We start from the raw sequence: 21720 nt of genomic DNA on the forward strand, positions 1-21720 counted from the left end.
AATGTCTAGAATCTATTTTTAAGGGTGATTACAAATGAATTTTCTATTTTGTTGTCTTTTAGCTTTGTCGCATTAAACTGCCACTTAGGTTGTCAGTGTTGCTGCACATTGAACTTGAAAGTCAAGTCTGTTCAGACCAAGATGTGGTCTGATCCAGTATCTGCAGCACAATTGGTTCACATATCTCACAAAGGTGGCCATCAATTATTTATACAAACATAATCAATACCATAAAAAACAAATTATGTACCAGTAACAATATACTACAGTGAGTAAAGAATTAACACAAAAAAGCTTTAATTTATACCTTCTGTATATCCTTCTGTTCGGTAGTGGGCAATGGCAATTTCTTCCACAGAGGAAAAATGTTTTTCATTGGTTGTATGGTCATCTCGTATGTAAATTCCCTTATAACCACGTTGGCTGCACAGATAAAACCAAGAAGTTTCATAAAGATTATTATTTACAGATATGTGTTAGAATTATGTCTGTCATATCCTGGGCTAATTCTAAAAGATGAATTTTTGAAAATGAAGAGTGAAGCAAGGCTTTTTATAAAGTTCAAATGAAAAGTAAGTTTCCTTGTGCAATTCAATCTTGTTCAACTGATTTGACACTCAATAATTTCCTTAGCTAGTTTATGGAAATTTTTTTAGATTACATTTTAGTGAAATAAAATCAATCCTATTAATTAATTTATAAATAAATGTTGTTTGAATGTTCCCAAAATCACTTTTACTCAGTCATAAAGAGTTCACTTGATTGTGAATGAAGCTGAGGTATTATAATTTGTATGCAATGTGTTTTAGACCTCTATATACACTGCAAAATAGCTTAGAAAGATTTTATTGTACGTTTCTGTGTCTATAATAGCAATATAAAAGCTTGTACAAATGTCTGCTTGTCTGTACATTTCCCATATACTCCTTGGTCCCCATATTCTCTACTCCTTGCTTTAATTCCATCGCTAAATGAACGTGGGTTTAGAGACAATACCTCAGATACTCACCGAGATATTGTTAGTTTTGATTCATTAAGAAGTACAAAAGCTCATTGGACAAAATATCTGTCTCAGTGTGCAACATTTCCACAAGACTTGGTAATGACTGCAAGTTGCTGTTTTGTTGGTTGAATATAGTTCTGGATGGGCGAGGCATCAGTGTTCCTTCAATTGTGGCACAGAAAATATTGCATCTCAGTCAGAATATACAGGTGTCACTTCCAACTTCTGTTCAATGTTTCTAGATCTCCCAATATTTTTAAAGGCGTACTAATTGAGAGCTGCGTCAAACCAGTCTTTGGCCTGAAGACCACAACAACAACAATCCTAGGATTTTGAAGGCCACATCAGATGAATGATCTCTACTAAATGAGCCTCATGCCAGTCAGCACTGCAAAATAAGGCATTTAATGTTAGAGTACTGATAGAAATGGCTGGTAAATAGCAAAATGTGGTTCGCCATCATCTTCATGTAGCTGTACTGATTAAAAGTTTTGTCTCACCTCAAAAAACCCATTTCCACATAAGTACCTAAGCTGTTCCCAGGACATCCTACATCATCTCTCAATTTGCACTGTCCTTGGCAAACAATCATCTTGGAACATTTACGGTGGACTCCAATGAATGAAAGAGGATACTATTTACAAAATGCAGACTCCTTCACAGGCAACTATTTCATCATCCCACCCCCACCCCCACCCCCCTCCCCAACTATGAGGGCAACAGTCAGCAACTGTCTATTGTAAGCAAACCTGCTCCAAACACCCATACAATGTAGCACTTCCTGTCTCATAGCAAAGTCATTTTTAATCATAAGCTAGCAAATATGTCCATGGACCAGTTCATTGTGATTATGATGTTGTGGTAGTCATTGATCTTATGACAAATTCGATTCAGCTCTCACATTAATCTATCTTGCACAAGCATTTTCATATACGTGTAACTACTGCATAGTACATCCATTTGAACCTGCACGCTATATTCAAGCCTTGGTTTCTCTCTACAGATTTTCCCTCTACGACAAAATTAATTTTCTTGGTGTTGCACGAAGTGTCGTATCAACCAATCTCTTCTTTGTGTCAAACTGTGCGAGAAATCTCTTTCCCCCCAATTCACTTTGGCACATCTTCATTAGTTACTATATCTACCCATTTAATCTTCAGCATTCTTCTGTAATATCACTTTTTAAAAGCTTGCACTCTCCTCTTATCTGCACTGTTTATCAACCACATTTCGTGTGTGTGTTGGGGCTTATGGGGCTCAGCACAGAGGTTATCAGTGCCCTCAATTACATTTCATTTCCATGTAATGTTATACTCCAACAAATAGTTTCAGTTAAGGCTTCGTAACACTTCAGTGACAACATATCTCTCCGTTTCAGGAAAGCTTTTCTTGATACATCCAGTCTACATTTTACATCCTCTTAATTTTCATTATCAATAGTTATTTTGATGCCTCTTACCGTTGACATACAGATAAGAGTATTTTGTTCACAACTAATACTGCTACTGCCAGTAAACACATAGAACAGTTTTTGACAATCCATTCACAAAATACACTAATTACTTTCAGAAGAGCCTTCATTATTTCAAAAACTACCATCCTGTTTTGTCACTGTCCCACTGCCCTTGAGTCCCAGATTACAGATAGCAAACAAGGCAAGTGTTGGACAAATAAATATGGACAAACTGAACTCTAGTCTGTAATTCACACACATATGTCCACTGTTGTGCCATTTCGCATACCACCTGTAGGTACCATAAGTTTCTATTTGCTTTAATAAGCCAGATGACTATTTGTTTGCTGGAGAACATGCAGCCTTGTTTGAAGTGATGCATATGCAAACTGGAAAGGACTAGATTCATTCACCTTCCCTCAGTCATCACTTCCATTTGCTGATAGAAGTCGCTGTTTGATAATGAAAATTCAGTTTAATTAATTTTGACATAATTTTGATTGGAACCAAACAACTGATGTCGAAATGTCGATAAAACAGAAGCGCTTATTTCTTATCCACAAGCTAATGGTGTTTTGACCATCATGAGACCTCTTCTTATAAATCTTAAAGGGTCTATAAGCAAAATAACAATATAAAAGACATAACAAAATTACAAAATGTCAAATATCTACGTTGCTAAAATTAAAGAATCTTACTACCAGCCTAACACGGCCACTGAGTGTGATATCACTATGCTCATGTCGTATAATTCCAATACTATTTTGCAAGTGATCACACCAGCAGACCTGCAGCCTCTGTTTTGTAGATGTTCATTAGTAGTTCATCTCAATTAAAATGCAGAACTTCAGAGCCAACTGATCTGCAGATTATCCTCAAAACAGTATTTACATACAGCACATGACCATGCAGGTTCCATAAAGTAGTGTGGGGATGAATCTGAAGTATATCTTCAGCAGTGTAGATGTGAAAATATATATTGTAGCACATTGTACTGTGGCTTGTAGAACACAAATGTGAATGTTCTTATGAGCACTTTGACTTTAGCTATTGTGTCAGTTTTTTGAGGCCAAGTACACAAAATATGGCCACAATATTCAAACAACGAAAAAGAGTGACAAGAATAATAACTAAAAACAATAATTAGGCTCACTGTAAAATCTGTTTAAGAACTGGCGATTCTAATATCACTGTTTCAGCACATCTATCAATTCATTATGAGCATTAATAATTATTACAGTAAGAGCTCTATTGATGATCATGAAACAAATGTTAGACTAAACTTGCACATACTGAAGAAAAAGTTTAAAAAAATCTAAAACATATATCCTAGCATAGAATCAATTTATACAATAAATTTTCTCTGGAAATAAAAGAGATAACTAAAATAAACATATGGCAGTTGTGGCATCTTTCTGAGAAAGGCCATTTCCCCAACCATGGTCATTACAGAAGGACTACAGAGACTGGTAAAAAAAAGGTTAAGATGGGTAAAAATTGAAAAATAAAACATCTCTGTCATTCCACAATATACTTATATGAATCCACGAATGTTACTGGAAATTGGTATGCCCAAGATCTGTGCTGGAAAATGCTAACCTCGTTTCACCTCTGTGGGATCCACATCTGCTTCATTATAGCAGGGGGCTGACTTGATTGATCAGACAGTGAAGTGCGACCACCCTAAAAAATGTAATGGAGAGGCAGGGGTATCATCACACTTCTTAAGTCAGCCGAAAGGGCATGTGTATAGTGGATGTAATGGCTCATGACGAGATGCGAATAAACAGTGAGACATCAGTAGCAGAATTAACTACACCTGTAAGAAATTATCCAGCTGCTTGTAATCTTTTACTTTTTTGTTGTATTAAGCTGATGTGTGCAATATCTGAAATGAATAAACAACTAACCAACTAAATCAGACTAAGAAAGTAAAAATACCCTCCCAACTGTCGAGCTTTCACAGATGTCGCAGGAATCTTCATGACGGGCTGAGGATTGAGGATGGCCAGGCGAAGACGTCTTTTGACATCTGCAGGAAGGGTGCTCGAGCGATAGTCTGCAATCATGACAGCACGCCGGACGAGAGAGAGCTGCTCAGCAGCAGTGCAGCACTCTGGTACTGGCTCACTCAGGCCACGGATCACCACCTCAGCAGCCTGTAATCAGAACGCGTGATATGTTAGATAGTAGAATGTAAATCATTTTATGCTCTCACAATCACTCATGAAATTAAGGACTTCAAACGTAGATAAAGTGGAACTTTGATTTTACGTTCTCCGATTTTACATTTTTCGCCATTCTATACTATAAATTCATAGATCAATGCTGGTTTTACATTTCTTCCTAGTAAGGTTTACTTCAATTCTAAATTCTTACTCGACGTCTCGTTTGACTTCGTCCCGTTTTCATCCTATTGACAGTTGATGTGAGTGAACTAGTTATGAGTGGTACAAAAGACAAATGGTTCGCAACACAGGTGGTGGCAGAGTTATGGGGATTTTTTAAGCCAGTGAGGAGAGGAGAGACGTGAGAGAGGAAATGCTGACATAATCCATGAATGGTGTAGCCAACACAACTTGTAACATTTAGCTTTGCCTAGCTATTATGATACAACTACAGCTAGGTTGCAGCAGTAATGGAAAAACAAGACATTCGATGCAAAGCATTCCTGACCGAGCCAATATGTTAAGTGCCAATTATAACTCAGTCTCACCTTTTTGCATGTATTTCTGATGAACTGTATTCAGCAACAGTATTCTCAACCTTTTAAATAATAAAACACTGAGTCTCAAAAAATATGCTCGATCATAATTGAGGAGAAATCACCCATTCCCAGCTCGTGAACTCTTACTGGCTGGTTACTTGTTAAATCACCCAATAGCCAGCACAGCCACCTCACCACACTAACACACAATAAATGAGCTCGCCTACTGGATATGTGGAGAGGGGGAGTGGCCCTTCAATGACCGGAGTGCACGGAGAAGCGACAGCATTTTGTGAAATGCTGAAAATATACTTTTCATGCAGATGATGTGCTATGACAGAGATGTCGCATGAAAATAGAACAAGGGTTTTGCGATAGCACATTTTAGACTTTCGTGCTCAAATCTGACATGATACTGTTGGAATGACTACATATATACTTTACACCAAACACTGCAGATTGTGAAGACTGGCAGCAGGAGTGAAGTGAAACTGTAGCACCTGAATTTTCCTTCAAATTTACATTTTACACAGTGTATGAGAATTCACTGGGCTCACGTCTAATAAGCTTGTAACGTCAGTTGAGGAAATAAACTCGTTTTTTCACACCTCTGTTTCTATCATCAAGCCTAAAATAACACTTTTCAGTGGTGATCATATGAAGTGCGCCTCATAAGAAAAGCATTAAACAATAACGGCAATGTTGACAAACTTGCAACTTCACTGAGGAGGGGAAAGGAATGTAGAAAACAGCGAATATTGAGAATCATTTCAATGTATCGTAAACCCTTTTAAAATGCAACCCACCAGTAAAAACAAATGCGAGGAAAGTAAAAGACATAATTGCCAACCCCTATTATAAAATAAAATAATAAATAATATATTGAACAATACCCATTCAGCTATGGTTACACGAGCTAGATGTTAGCATCGTCATGTTTACAGAGAGGAGGGTGGACGGAAGAGGGTAGATATCCACCTTGGCAAGTAAGTGATGAGCTAACATCTAGGCATATACGTTAGCACAGGTCAAGGATAATGCATGAGTGTAAGTCTTTCACAATGTGTACTCAGGACAGAGGAAACATATGAGCCACAGTACATGGGTAAGCTAAGCAGTCAGAAGTACGTTCTAGCTACAAAAGAGACTAAGTTACTTTGAGAATACAGGCGTGGCAAAAGTGTAGAAAGATACTTCTTGATTTACTGGATACTGCACCTCAATATGAACTGGTTAGGTGGACCCTATCAAGGGAGGACCTATGCCATAATGGGAGTAAAAGGACTTAAGGGGACAATATTGCCATAAAAATTTAGGATTGTGCTCGAAACATTTTCCGGCATTAAGCAGTGTGTTTAATATCTCAGAACAGTAGGATGCTGTTGTTATTTGAGCGCTTACTCCAAGGTAGTAAGGCAGAAGAATTTACAGCTCCTTGACATTACATATTTGGCTAAATCAATGAACAAGGACACAAATGCCTGAGCTTCATTGTCTACATAAGGCACAGGCAACTTGAGTATTGGGCAAGGAGCAATGAAGAGTTGGAAATTCTATTTGTCATGTAACTCCTCAAGAAAATGATTCATGGTTATATTCAGTAAATAACACAAAGGGACAACAGAATCATATCTCAACAAGACACTCGACAAATTCATCTCTGAGCAAGAGCATTTAGAAGAACTGTACATGAAGTTTAGAGGGATAGTTGCTCAAGCACTGGACAGATAGCTGCCTAGTATAATAGATCACTATGGCAGGTAAATTCCACAGTATACAGTCTTTGTACAGAAATTTCTAAAGGAACAGTGACTACTGTGCGATAGGTGTAAAACAAAGCATGCAAGTATAAAGGGGGAGAGATTAAATGAAACATGTTTCGCTGTGAAAAAAGCAATGATATAGCAAAATCTTATTGAAAGACTTCTCACAAAAATCAAAGAAATTATGGTAATATGTAAATGCTGTTAGTGACATTAAAGTTAGTGTCCACACACTCATGAATGATATAGGAAACAGAAATGACAGTAGTAAACCAAAAGCCATGTTTTCAAATGTTCCTTTACTAAAAAAGATTTAGAAATACTGTCCCAGTTCATCTCTCAAATCATTTCAAAGATGGCTGAAATATTGACAATGTTGTTGAGAAACAGCTTAATCACTGAAACCAAACGAAGCCCCAGGAGCCAACGGAATACCTAGCATATTCTATAAGGAATTATCATTATATACCATAAATTTCTTAATGAAACCGCTATGCCCATTAATAAGAAGAAAGCACAGGTTATATCCAGCCTCAAGAAGGGTGGCATGAGTAATCTACAAAATTACCATCCAATATCTTTAATATCCATCTGCTGTAGAATCTTAGAAGACATCTCAGCTCAAACATAATGAGTTGTTAGAATGACCACCTACATGCCAACCTGCACGGATTCGCACAACATCAGGCATATGAAACATAAATTGTGTTTTTCTCATGTGGCATCCTGGAAGCCAATTTGGTGGATTTCTTGACTTCTAAAAAGCATTTGACTAAGTGGTGTAACACGAAAAGCATTTGACTCAGTGCTACACCAACGAAAGTATGATCATATGGGGTATCAAACACAATTTGTGACTGGATTGAGTATTCCTTGCCAAGGAAGATGCAGCATGTTACTTTGCATACAGAGTCGTAGACTGATGTAGAAGTGTGTTCAGATATGATCCAGGGAAATGTGCTGAGATCCTTGCTGTGCATTAATGACCAGGAACACCATTTTAAAAGTAACCTCTGGCTTTTTGCACATGATACAGTTCTCTATAATGAAATTATTTCCAGGGGGAAAAAAACTGCACAATCAATCAGTTAGACCTCGACAAGACCTTGAAATGATGCAAAGGTTGACAACTTGCTTTAAATGTACAGAAATGTAAAATTTTCCACTTTACAAAACAAAACAAAAATAGTAGCTTATGACCATGATATTACCGATTAAAAATTGGAATCGGGTAACTCATGCAAATACCTGGGTGTAACAGTTTGTAGAGTGTTGAAATGGAATAATCACATAGGTAGTCATAGCTAAAGCAGGTGTCAGACTTTGGTTCATTGGTAGGATACTGGGCAAAATGCAATCAGCCTACAAAGGTGACTGCTCACAATGCACTCATGTAACCCAACAACACACTCTTGTTTTAAACTTAAGGAAAAAAATTAATAAAAACAAAAGAGTACTGGGAGACTGGCATAATCTCTGTAGCTCCTCATATGAGTTGATACTCACTGCAGCATGGTCTCGCACATGACGATGAAGCAACAAAGCCAAAGCCACATAGCATTTTCCTCTGCGGTGAGTTCTATAAAGCTTCTGGCTCAATATAAGCTCAAGAATTTGAACTGCAGATTTATAATGTTCCTTTCCAGATTTTCTATAAACCTCAGCACCATACTGCAGGCAGGAGGCATATACAGTGCCTGGCGTAAACCTTCTCAGAAAAGATGGAAGCTGTTCAACATGTTCTCTGAAATATAAAATTTTTTCATCAACATAATACTCAAAACACTAAAATAACAACAATGAAATATTATCAACAAAAGGGAGCAAAGGATGCACTTAACTACTTAGCTTAGCCATCCCATAGTCTACACGGATTCCTCACTTAGTGTGGCCCAGTGGCTATGTGTCAGACTGGAAATTCACAGGTCCCTGGTTCAGTGCTGCACATTATAAACCTTCGGCCTCCCCCTACTCTCTGGCAGACATAATATGGACTTGGACACACAATGAAATCTGACTGACAGATTGCTGTCAGCCAGGTTGGGTCTTTCCTCCCTTGCGCCACCCTACATCAGAAGGCACAAATTTGGGAGTTTTCTCCCAAATTAAATGCGCACACAAAGTTGACACTTGGCGTGTTGGCTCATGGGAGCGGCTGTAAATGGGAAATGCCTTTGCAGTCGCTCCCATCAGCCACCATGTCGAGTGTCAACTTTGTTTCTGCATACAACATATGCCCCAGGATTACCAATTCCACTGTGTGATCAAATTTCCCTAAGTTTTTGTGTCAGTCTGCTGCACAGAATAACTCGTGAACAACCAGATTGTAATCTACACTTACCATGAGAATGCTAAAACTGCTGACCAAATAGTCAAGATATATCCACCGATGGGCAAACACATGTCGCTGAGCCATCAAAGCAAGTCTTGGCCCTAAAAATACAGCACTCCACATGAGTTGCAATGGTGACACTATTCCAGCAGAAACAAACATTCGCCTATCAGGAAGAACATCTGTTGGTATCATAGAAAATTTTTAGCTGCACGCTACCAGTGTCAGTCATTCTGTGACAAGCAAACTGCCATGGGAAATCACTACAAATTGTGGTTAATCTCAAACTGGAGAGTCATCGACCGTTCATAACAGAGCATTATGCGTGTGTGAATTTCTAAGGGACCAAACTGCTTAGGTCATCACTCCCTAGACTTACACACTACTTAAATTAACTTATGCTAAGAACAGCACACACACACCCATGCCCGAGGGAGGATTTGAACCTCTGGCGGGAGGGGCCGCGCACTCCGTGTCATGACGCCTCAAACCGTGCAGCCATTCCATGCAGTCATAGAGCATTATAGCAAGCTACAATTCCTTATTGATAGAGGAGCTGATGTCGCCATTTAGATTTTTTCTCATCTTCATAAGTGAAATACTGATGGCAGTCATCCTCATGCTGTGAATGAATCTTCTACTATGACCTACAGCCACATCTACTTGCCTCACAAATTCAATCTTCAATGTAAATTTGTATGTAGATTCATTATCACCAACATGCTACATCTGATTGTTGGAGCAGATTTCTTATCCTTTTAAAGCCTCCTCCCAGATCTTTGCCACTGATACCTGCTTGACAGGCATCTTGTGCTGGCAAAAATGGGGACGCTCAACTACTAAGCAATAGTATGTCCCCCCATAATACTTTGCTAGTCCAGGGTGCCCATTTCTGCTGTTTAGATCTGAAGAAGCTGATTTAAGACTACTGCACAATGAAGATTTATCACGAACACGACACTCTTTTTACGACTTCTTATAATTAAATGTTGCAAGTGAGACACACATCAACGAAATTTCTATTGTTCCTAGTCTCAAATACTGACTGTTTATTTCTGAGCATGTTACAATTTCCGGACGTGTAGACATATGTAATGTGCATCAAAGCACTTGCCATAGACTTTTCCTTCATTTAATATAGGTTCTCTGAATTTACCTTGTGCTTTAGTTTTTATGACAAAAGCATTGTCAAATATGGAAAACAAATGCTGAATATAGCACAAACGTAAACATTAGGTTACAGTATGGAGCAATCTGTTACCATAATCTTTATTTAGCATTCACATTCGTTGCTTTCCTATAACTCAAGTAGCTTGTCACCACAACCAAGATTTGAGGGGAGAGGAGGGCAGGGCATCAAATCAAAAATGCTAGCCTCTTTACATTTTCATGTGATGCTAACAATTTTTGCAGATTAATGGAAACATCAGCTTATAAAAACATGTTAGGCCATTAAGATTTCCTAAATGAGTCTTTTCTGTAGAATATGTATGTATGCATATGATTTGAAAATTCACTTGGAACGCTCTCACCTCTAAACGAATACCACTGCTGAAAATGTGTTAAAAGGGGTATTTGAAGCCCCCCCCCCCCCCCTCCGGATCGAAGGGCAGTGGTCACGAGGGTGCACGACCTCGTCTAAACTGGATCCTGCATATTTAAGTTGAGTGCATTGCAATTTGCGTAGAGAAACCTCCACCATTGTGACATCTCGCGATTCTCCCGTGACTTGGGTTCGTGTTGCTGGTCATAGTGTCACCGAGATGAAAAGCAGTGAGTGGAGTACCTGGGGAAGGCGGATCTGATTAGCCTTCCTGAGTTTTTAATTACTATTTACTATTTTCAGCTTCTTACACTGTTAAGTTCAACCAGTGCTATTTTTCTGTCTTGTGGCCGCTAATGCCCCAATTACCTGCCCTGCGGGTTAGTGTATGTAATGGGACTGTACATTTCCTCGCCTTGCCGCTGCTGTCCGGTGAGGCGTGTAAGTTTGACAGCTTTTTGATAGTAGGTCAGGTGACGTTCTTCTACATTAGTGGGAGTAATTCCTTCTTGTTCTGGGTGCTCTAGGCGCAGTATTCTGTGGGCGGAGTCCAGACTGCCATTTCCAGCTTTGGCGTAATTGTACATCTTGCATTTGTTTTGTTGGATGTTAGGTAGCCTCACTAAGATTATCATTAGTCACTCGTTAGACTGCCACTAGTCTAAGTTACCATCCTGTGATCTTTCACTCGTGAAATTGTTTTTTGTGTAACCTATTCAGAGGCTGATTCCTGGAGCATCGTCTGTCACTGGCCCTTGTGTTTTATTTTATTATTGTATTATTAAGTTAGCATTATTTGTCTCACCTGTTTGGTGATCTGTTGTTTGTGTTTTTAAAATTAACTTTTGCTATGTCATTCGCCATTTGACAGTATATTTGTTAAATTTTTTACAATTGCCATTTTGGCGTTAAAAGGCCTTCAGCCGTGATTGTGGTTACTTGCTTTAAAATTCTGGGTGCGACCTCACTGGCTCGTTTTCAAAAATAATTTATTAAAATAAATGACTGAAATTGCAAAGCAAACCAACAGTAATTGATTCGGGCCCCATCCACAATTGTATCCCATCCTGTCTTCCTGAATTACCAGGTTTCAACGTTTTTCTTTTTCATGGCGCTGAATTGTGGCCACCGTGTACCCGGCATTTTTGCATACTAACAGCAGTTGTGCCTCCTGGTGCAGTAGCAAAAGCTGCAGCAGGAACAGATACAGGAACTGCTCAAATACCACGCTGGTGGTAAGCCAGGCCCCTGCTGAGAAGCCTCGTCTTCCGCCACCCCTGGGAAAATTTCCTTCACTGGCTCTTGCTGCACTCCCATGTAAGGCATATTGTCATCCAGTTGATAAGGCTGCCTTGTTATTGTGTAGTAATGCGGAAGTGTATGAATGTGTCCAAAATCTGAAGTCCACTACCAAGATTGAGAAACTAAACTTTGAGGATCTGTGTTAGTTGCTCCCGCAGTATTTTGGTCATCAACCTCATGTGGTAGTGGTGGCACGGTTACAGTTTAGCCAGCACCACGACTCCCCTATGGCAGTTGTATGTGGGGTGGTTCACTGACCTGCAAGGTGTGTCGTGCAAGTCTTGGTTTGAGTGTCCCCAATATACTACCTTGTATGTGGGCTTGCTAATTATGGATATGATTGTCTTGTTACCATCCGACCCTGAGGTCCAAACTAGGACACTAGTGTTGTCTGACTCTTCTTTAGCCAAAGTTGCTAAGATTGTAGAATCACACAAACTTACGCCAGTAGCAAAGGACCTACTGTCTGACAAACTGGACATAGGGCATCATAAACATGGGATGAGCCAAGTGGCCTCAACTTCCTCTGAGCCTCTGTGTGTTGATACAACTGACAAATCAAGTGCAGTGACATCACAGTGCTGCCCATCTTTGCCTACATCAGTCACGGTGACATAATCTCTGTTCAAGGCATTTTTTGGGTTCTAGACATCGCTCTCCTTCCACACCTGTTTCCATTCAATGGCAAGTCAGCAGTCCTATCCTGACTGTCATTTGGTGCATATTCAATGGGACTGCCCACTCGTATGCGTGCGGTACGCTGCAAGGTAGGTCATTTGGTGAGCCGTGAGACGGACATTGGAGGTCATGGTGTTTTCCTTCGAGTCAGAGGCTGCCTCCAACGCCCCTGAAGAGTCACCCTAGTGTATTCTGCTTAATTTGGTAGTAGATGGGTGTCCAGTAAGTTTCAGGTAGACATGGAAGTAACAGTCAGCCTAATTAACTTAGATGCAAGGCTCCTGGACTGCCACATGTTGCAGTGGCCACTGTTTTATAATAAATAGTGCGTTCTTTTGAGGAGCCAATTTTCCATCTCTGCACATTATAAGAATGTTACGGACAAATACAGCTAAGACTCACATCGGTTCAGGGACAGAAGCTAACACCTGTAACTATCTACATGTGAGTTCACAAAGACACCCGTCATAGCAATATGGCAACGGCCATTTAATTTTTAGTTCTGGACCTCCGTTTCTCTATAGTCTATTTTCTAGACCTCTCTGCATCCCTGTTTTTAGCTGTCTTCTCTTTCGTCAATTGGGATTGACATCTAGTCATTTTTAACTCTTCTGTTTGTATTTGTGTTTCACAGTTTTGACTTGGGTGCGTATGACACTAGTTGTTTTTGCGCCCTAAACAAAACAAGACAAAACCAAAACACAAAGACACCGGATGCACTCAACCTTCTACAGACACAGCCTGTACCTCTGAGTAAATGCCCAGTCACTGCTCATTATGGGTGTCACTTATACTTCAGCCCAAAATATTATTGACATCTGTGGTGGGGAGAGAGGGAGGGGGTTGATGTGGACAGTAAATTGTCTGTTAAATTTTACAAACAGTGTAGGTTCTTTGATTACCAGTAATGTTACTAGACTTTGACCAAATATAGATGTTTGCAATTTGTGGTTATGCAATGTATTTAACTATTGTATGCTTGATTTCGTAAATTTTACTTTCAGGTGAGTTAAAAGCAAGATACTTTCTTACTGATGAGAGAAGTTTTCCAACTGAAGCTATCCTCAATTGAAAGTTGTGATTGTAGCCACTCCTTCTCATCTAATATCCACAACACAATTTCCTTGTTGTCTAGTACCACCACTATTTTTCAGTGATACTGAGTACAACAGTGATGCTGCCACGGCTATTGCAAAAGACCACAAAAGCAGGTGACCTCGGCACCAACCAACGCCATTACGTCAGATGTAGCAGTACCACTGGTTGATTACCACATTGCCAGCCACGCTAGGGCCGGCACAACAACAACAATGTCACAGCAGAAAGACAGAACTACTATGGCATCAGTAGGCCAGTTACAACACATCAAAGCCACAGGCTTGTTATCACCAGTGTGGTTGAAAGTGGTGCTTTGGCAACAGAATTACACATTGAGCTGGTGTAAATACTTGTCATTTTAATCACAGGGATCATAGTGTGGCAGCTGCAGTCTATGAGGAAAGGTCCATGCCAGTCTACAAGATGATACAGTTCTACAAGCGGCCACCATGACGCCTGGCCTATTGTGGCCCTACTGCCAGTTCTAAGTCCAAAGCTGTCAACTTACTGCCTTCTGTCCTGTGGGCCATCTCTAGGATTACTTCAGCCACAGCCAGCCATCTGCCCTGGAGGGCAGCCATTTGTAACCAGGGGATTGCAGCAGCTCAACAACCTACACCAGTTTGGGCGTAGTGTCGTCGTATGCACCGGCTCGCGAGGGCGAACGCTACTCTGAGGACTGTCTTCTTCTACAAGCACTACAGCGAGATCTACATCTACATTTATACTCCGCAAGCCACCCAACGGTGTGTGGCAGAGGGCACTTTACGTGCCACTGTCATTACCTCCCTTTCCTGTTCCAGTCGCATATGGTTCGCAGGAAGAACGACTGCCGGAAAGCCTCCGTGCGCGCCCTCGAATCTCTCTAATTTTACATTCGTGATCTCCTCGGGAGGTATAAGTAGGGGGAAGCAATATATTCGATACTCATCCAGAAACGCACCCTCTCGAAACCTGGACAGCAAGCTACACCGCGATGCAGATCGCCTCTCTTGCAGAGTCTGACACTTGAGTTTGCTAAACATCTCCGTAACGCTTACCAAATAACCCTGTGACGAAACACGCCGCTCTTCTGTGGATCTTCTCTATCTCCTCCGTCAACCCGATCAGGTATGGATCCCACACTGATGAGCAATACTCAAGTATAGGTCAAACAAGTGTTTTGTAAGCCTTTGTTGATGGACTACATTTTTTAAGGACTCTCCCAATGAATCTCAACCTGGTACCCGCCTTACCAACAATTAATTTTATATGATCATTCCATTTCAAATCGTTCCGCACGCATACTCCCAGATATTTTACAAAGTAACTGCTACCAGTGTTTGTTCCACTACCATATAATCATACAATAAAGGATCCTTCTTTCTATGTATTAGCAATACATTACATTTGTCTATGTTAAGGGTCAGTTGCCACTCCCTGCACCAAGTGCCTATCCGCTGCAGATCTTCCTGCATTTTGCTGCAATTTTCTAATGCTGCAACTTCTCTGTATACTACAGCATCATCCGCGAAAAGCCGCATGGAACTTCCGACACTATCTACTAGGTCATTTATATATATTGTGAAAAGCAATGGTCCCATAACACTCCCCTGTGGCACACCGGAGGTTACTTTAACGTCTGTAGACATCTCTCCATTGAGAACAACATGCTGTGTTCTGTTTGCTAAAAACTCTTCAATCCAGTCACACAGTTGGTCTGATATTCCGTAGGCTCTTACTTTGTTTATCAGGTGACAGTGCGGAACAGTATCGAAAGCCTTCCGGAAGTCAAAGAAAATGGCATATACCTGGGAGCCTGTATCTAATATTTTCTGGGTCTCATGAACAAATAAAGTGAGTTGGGTCTCACACGATCACTGTTTCCGGAATCCATGTTGATTCCTACAGAGTAGATTCTGGGTTTCCAGAAACGACATGATACGCGAGCAAAAAACATGTTCTAAAATTCTACAACAGATCGATGTCAGAGATACATACCTATAGTTTTGCGCATCCGCTCGACGACCCTTCTTGAAGACAGGGACTACCTGCGCTCTTTTCCAATCATTTGGAACCTTACGTTTCTCTAGAGACTTGCGGTACACAGCTGTTAGAAGGGGGGCAAGTTCTTTCGCGTACTCTGCATCTTCCAATGAATCCTGCCCTGAGCTACAGAGCTGTGCCCAGAAGGCACAGGAACTGCTGCATACTCTGCACCTCAGTGTTCCTGGAGAGCTGCTGGCATCACAACAGGCTGTGGGACACCTGCTGCATCAGTGCCTGCCACTTGCTGCTTTCAGCACATGCTATGGAGGGTGTTGCCACCACATAAATTTACTACGAGTGTTATAATTTGTTCTTCAATAAAGTGTATGACTAATAATGATGTGTATCTGAGCAGCCATAGGTCATCATTCTGCCCTCAGTCCCCCACCAACCTTAGTTCAACCCCCCATCATAGAGGTCATCCATCGCAGCCTTTACAGTCGAGATCTTTCCCCTGAAATCTCGTATCATGGTTGATTTCAGTTAAACATAGACCTTGCTTAAAAAATACTGATTTTAACATAATCACAACACAAGGTATTTGCTATCAGCTTTGTCACTCTGTTATCATAACATTATAGATTTTTCTTTGGTTTCTAGCTATCTTGTACTGCACTTATACAGTCAGGGTACATCTAATTTTGCACAGCCATGCAAGCTTTTCTACAATCACTAAAGCAGTGCAGCTACAAGAAATGTCTGAAGTTCAGCTGCCTCAGAACTCCAATTTGATGTGACAAGTATGCCTTTAAAGCAGCAATCTGATCAATTCTGAATGTTACTGTGTAAACTGTATTCTCAATTCTTCGAATTCTTCATTCTGTGTATTACTGCTGCACAATAGGACAATTTAAGATTAAGCAAGTAAAATTGTCCTCATCCTGATGGTTGATTTGAACAGTGCAGTGCTTTTCTAGGCACTGTTCAACAGCAGATGATAAGCTCTTGCTTTCTTCCAACCTTTGTACGGATTTAAGCTGCCAGTGATAGGGGGATCTACAGATTAACATGGACTCTGAATCGTAGTGAAACTTGACATTTTTTCACTAAATAAATCATTGCCAGAGGTGAAAGAAATGATAAGTGACAAACAAATCCTAGGGCAGCCTGGGAACTTTTGAGTCTGGCACTTACTCACTCAGCCACATATGTTTCCCCTCCATAACCACGTAATTTCAGTCACAACTACTGCTACATAAGTATGAACCGTGTCATTTTTCACACTGGATGTATGACAATATCCAGTGTGAATACAGTGCAAATAATCTTCAAGTTGCATTCTGCTCCTGACACTATCACAGCAAGTTTCACACAAATACATTCTGAGAGTAAACATAGTCTCATTATCGACAAATGTTGTTGCAAATACTGATGGGATTATTTTACGTTTTACAGACAATAACAAAAAAGTTTAATTTATGACAGTTTTTCCACCAAATGTAATGCAGTTAACATCTCTGTAGACACTGATTAAGCTGACACAGAATAATTACACAATAGTTTATAAAATTTTGCTCTTATTTATAGTACTTAGGCATTAGTACTGTAATTGAAGCTGTTTTTTAGGTTTATAAAATTCATTAATAACTGACAAAAACAATCAATTTTAATTTTAAAAGTTCAATGGTCAACACTGGGTTTTAAAGTACTTGTATATACAGTTTAATGATAAATTAAAAATATACTACATCACTGACCTTTCATTAGCATCCGTCAAGAGCTCCCTAAAATTATTTTCTATAACAGCAACAATCTCTCTTGCTGTAGCCCAGTCTTTCTTCTCTATGGCAACCATAGATTCATTTTGTAACTCAATTGCAGTTTCATACCTGATAAAAATGCAAACAAATTACTACAATAGCCCAGTGTGGTGTTCAGTTCACCTCAGTACACAGTTATACGTAAGACACAAATGTATTCTGGAACTGAAATACTCATTGTTGCAGTAGCCACTTGAGCACTCTGAGGTCTTCCCATATGAGTATACAATGCTAAGGCAAATGCAATCACAAAGTGGAGGTTTTGAAAACATGTGTATTGGTGACTACTTTTGTCATAAAATACATAACTGCATGAAATACACTTCAGTAAAAAAAGTAAAGCCATCATCACTCTGAATCCAAAGATTGGTTTGAACATCAAAGTGATTTACTAGGCATGGTACTATGCCTTTCTCCACCCTCAAACTGACTTATGCAGCCAATTATAGGGGGACCTACAGTTTAATGTGGATTCCAAACCATTCTGTAACTGGGCATTTTTCACATCAACAAACATTGCCAGAGGTGAAAGCTGTGTAAGTGGAAGATACATATCTTAGCAGTGACCAGGAATAAAATCTGAGACCTTTGGATTTGCAGTCTGGCAATTTACCACAGAGCCACCGGGTAACATCATGCCCAATAAATAAAGTATAACTGCAAAAACTAATTTGAGAGTTATGGCCTTATACAGAGCTAGCAAGCTTTTTAAGTAAAGCACAAGTAAACTATCCGTAACCATGGCATTTGTTTACTGTTCCACATACTTGAAGGCAGCCTTGAACATCTCCTGTAATGCACAGTGGCTGATCTTTTCATCTTCTTCCTTTCCTTCATCATCTGACTCCTCTTACTCAACACTATACTGTTGCAAAACAAGATTGAACATATTCAAGTTCTTCATTGGTTACAGCAGCAATGTCACTTTCTGCTAGCCATTTCTTTACATCAGCAGGATGAATGTCATTCTGAAGAGCTTGCAGATCAGTGACTAATTCTGCAGTGTCTGATTCATTACTTTCAGGAAATTCCTGCACTTGGTTTAGGTTAGGACAAACCTTCTTCCATGATTTTTCTTAAGTTCGTCCCAACCTTGAACAATTGAGTAAACTGCATAGTTTCTTCAAAAAGAAGACAAGCCTCTTCTGGTTTCTCTAACAATGTGCTGACATATTTCCTCCTGTAATGTTGCTTTAACAGCTCAGTAACCCTCTGGTCCAATGGTTGGATTACTGAAGTTACATGGGGCATGCATCTATGTGTATGTGTGTGTCTGTGTATGGAGGGGGGGGGGGGGAGGGGGAGGCAAAAACAGAACTTTAACAGCACCTTCTTGAACTTCAGACTCAATGGACATTTTCTAGTATTTTTTAACATCTGGAACAAATGCATCAAAGGGCCATTCTTTAAACAAATTACCATTCATTCAAGCAGTTTTTTGAGCATAATGAACAAGAAGTGCTGACATATTTACATTTTCGAAGGCTCTTGGTTTCTTACAGTTGTCTATTTCAAATAAGAGCAATTTATGGTCACCACTTACGAGTTGCTGCATGTTCAGCCTGTCCTTTGCTAGTTCCATGCCTCTGACTGTTTCATTCTTTGAGGCAAGGGTTTATCGAGGGACCATTTTATACTTTAGTCCCATCTGTTGTATAATTGATCAGCTACCTGTTTATTTTCTGAGACAATTTTTTCAAATTTTTCAACGAACATCCTACCTGCATCATCATCAGTGGAAAGTTTCTCACCTGAAATAGCAACTTGCCTAATGCTGTGACAGTTTTTTCGCCAGTGAAGACAACTTTCATTTTCTTGGCACTTGTCTTCCTCCCTCCGCAGTTTTGGTGCAACTGAACAGCATTTTCTTTTACGATGGGGCTTGAAAGTGGGATCCTCTTACATCTTTCCTGACAAAACCAAACCCACACAGTGCCATCCGAGAGCTCACTGATTTTCTAGTTTTTACACTATCTCCTGTCAGTGAAAAAGCTTCAAGATATTTCTGGTTCTTTTTCCAGTCTTTAATGGTTGTCTCTCCAATACCCATTTCAGAGGCTAAGTTAGTAACTGAATCATCTTTGTCAGTTACCTTTTTTTGCAGTCATTTAGTTTCTGTTCGATTACGCACGCAACACATTTTCTCATTTGATTTGTAGCTATTTTTAGTGTTTCAGAACCCCTTATCACTTCTTCATCAGAAATTAATAAATTGTATAAAACTACACTGTAACTTTAAAATTAAAAGGAATTTAGTAATAAAAAAGCAAAGACAAAACAGGAAATTGCAGAGTATAGTTAAGTGAATAATTCAGCAGTACAGTAGTTTGTCAACTGAGTATGTGTGAAAAGTGTGACTTGACTGGTATCAGTTGTGACAAGAGTAAAATCGACTGATAATGCTGGCACTCAGTGGTGGCTGCTGCGTTAGGCACAAGAGCACGACAACATCCTAACTTTCGACACCTTGCGGATTTATTGGTTATTTTTCTTTGAACGCTGTTAAATGCAACACAGAGGCTGCAATCTGAAAGATATGGCACTTATATCTTCTGTGCTACTGCTCCATTAGACTCCATGAAACCTGACATCAGGGTCGGAAGCACACCTTCAGTTTTGCACATTTTAAGGAGCTTTTAGACATGTGTAAATCATGTGATGTAATTGCCTTATGGTCCAAATACATATGGATTTGGGGGGGGGGGGGGAGGGGGGGGGGGGAACATGTGGTTCATGATATGCACAGCTAGCCCTTGCCACTCAACTAGAAGTTTACATCAGTGCCACCAAGTGGCAGCACACTGCAGCAGATTTTTATCTCTGTTCACTCGGCATTAATCCTGATAGATGACAGCACACCCCTGAGATATGCTAATTCACTCACTATACACTGTAGTAAAATTAGATCAGGCGTCAGTATATGTTAAAGTTGTACTGACAGTAGACCTATCTCATGGGTTTCTGAATGAGTTGTAATTAAGTTATTACTTGTATCATACAATAATCCATTTGAGGCACTGAGAATCATAAAGGCCTAAAGCACATCACTGTTGATTGTGAGATTGGAGCATTTATTCATGCTTCTTAAACCTGTTGATTATATGGTGAGTCAGGTTTATCCGTGCTGTAGGCCCACACTATATATTTAAAATTCATAAAAACTATATCACTGGTTTCTCTGATATTCACTTAAATATGAGATTGACGGCAGTGTGCTTTAGGCTCTTATGGATCTCAGCGCGATTTGTATTCTAGTCAAGTGACCATGTTGGTACACATTACTACTAGAGTTTCATCATTTCCACAAAAGGCATTTTGTGTTTATAGTTGGTTGTTTACTGTGCGGGAATTGGCTTTTGTGTGCAGTGTACACATAAACTATATTGAAGCTATTTTACGTGCTAACAGAAAAGTAAAGCTGTGAGAATGGGTTGTGAGTCATGCTTGGGTAGCTCAACTGGTGGGGCACTTGCCTGTGAAAGGCAAAGGTCCTGACTTTGAGTCTCAGTCCTACACACAGCTTTATCTGCCAGGAACTTCCAGGCCAGCGCACACACTGCTGCAGAGTGAAAATCTCATTCCGTGAACAGAAAAGTAAGTTCCCAGGAAAAGATAGCCGCAAAGGAATTAGGGTCTCCGAGAACAGATCCTTTGATCGGGAGAGTGACGAAATCAAATAAGAGTGACTACAAGCGAACATCTAGCAAGGAGGTGTACAGTTAGCACAAGTTGTTGTGTGGGTGCAGTGTAAGAATATCTGATTTTCAGGCCAGACGTAAATTCATAAACTAATACATCTGTTAGGGATCTTGTACATTTGTCCAAAAAAATGGAAAAGTATGAAAACTCCCACTTGCACAAAAACACAACATGGAAAGCTGCAAAAGCTTACATATTATTTCGTTATTGCCAAAAATTATACTTAATTATGGACAAAACAACAAATTTTTTCCTTTTGTCAGATAAATCATGCATATTATTATTATTATTGTTGTTGTTGTTGTTGTTAGAATGTATACTCATGAGCCAACACTGCTGGCTCTCATATCGGCA

The 21720-nt window shown here is 39.8% G+C and overlaps 1 protein-coding gene across 1 annotated transcript in view; it reads right to left on the reverse strand.

Moving 5' to 3' along the window:
• Window positions 1-21720, reverse strand: part of LOC124616761 (fanconi-associated nuclease 1-like) — a 148404-nt gene that overhangs the window by 34083 nt on the left and 92601 nt on the right. The window contains exons 8-11 of the mRNA XM_047145145.1: window positions 17605-17736; window positions 8433-8670; window positions 4398-4615; window positions 308-423 (exon numbers count right to left, since the gene is read on the reverse strand). Of these exons, the coding sequence (XP_047001101.1) occupies window positions 308-423; window positions 4398-4615; window positions 8433-8670; window positions 17605-17736 (704 nt within the window). The remainder of the gene's footprint in view (window positions 1-307; window positions 424-4397; window positions 4616-8432; window positions 8671-17604; window positions 17737-21720) is intronic.

Source organism: Schistocerca americana, chromosome 5 (genome assembly GCF_021461395.2).
Source record: "Schistocerca americana isolate TAMUIC-IGC-003095 chromosome 5, iqSchAmer2.1, whole genome shotgun sequence".
Lineage (NCBI taxonomy): Eukaryota > Metazoa > Arthropoda > Insecta > Orthoptera > Acrididae > Schistocerca > Schistocerca americana.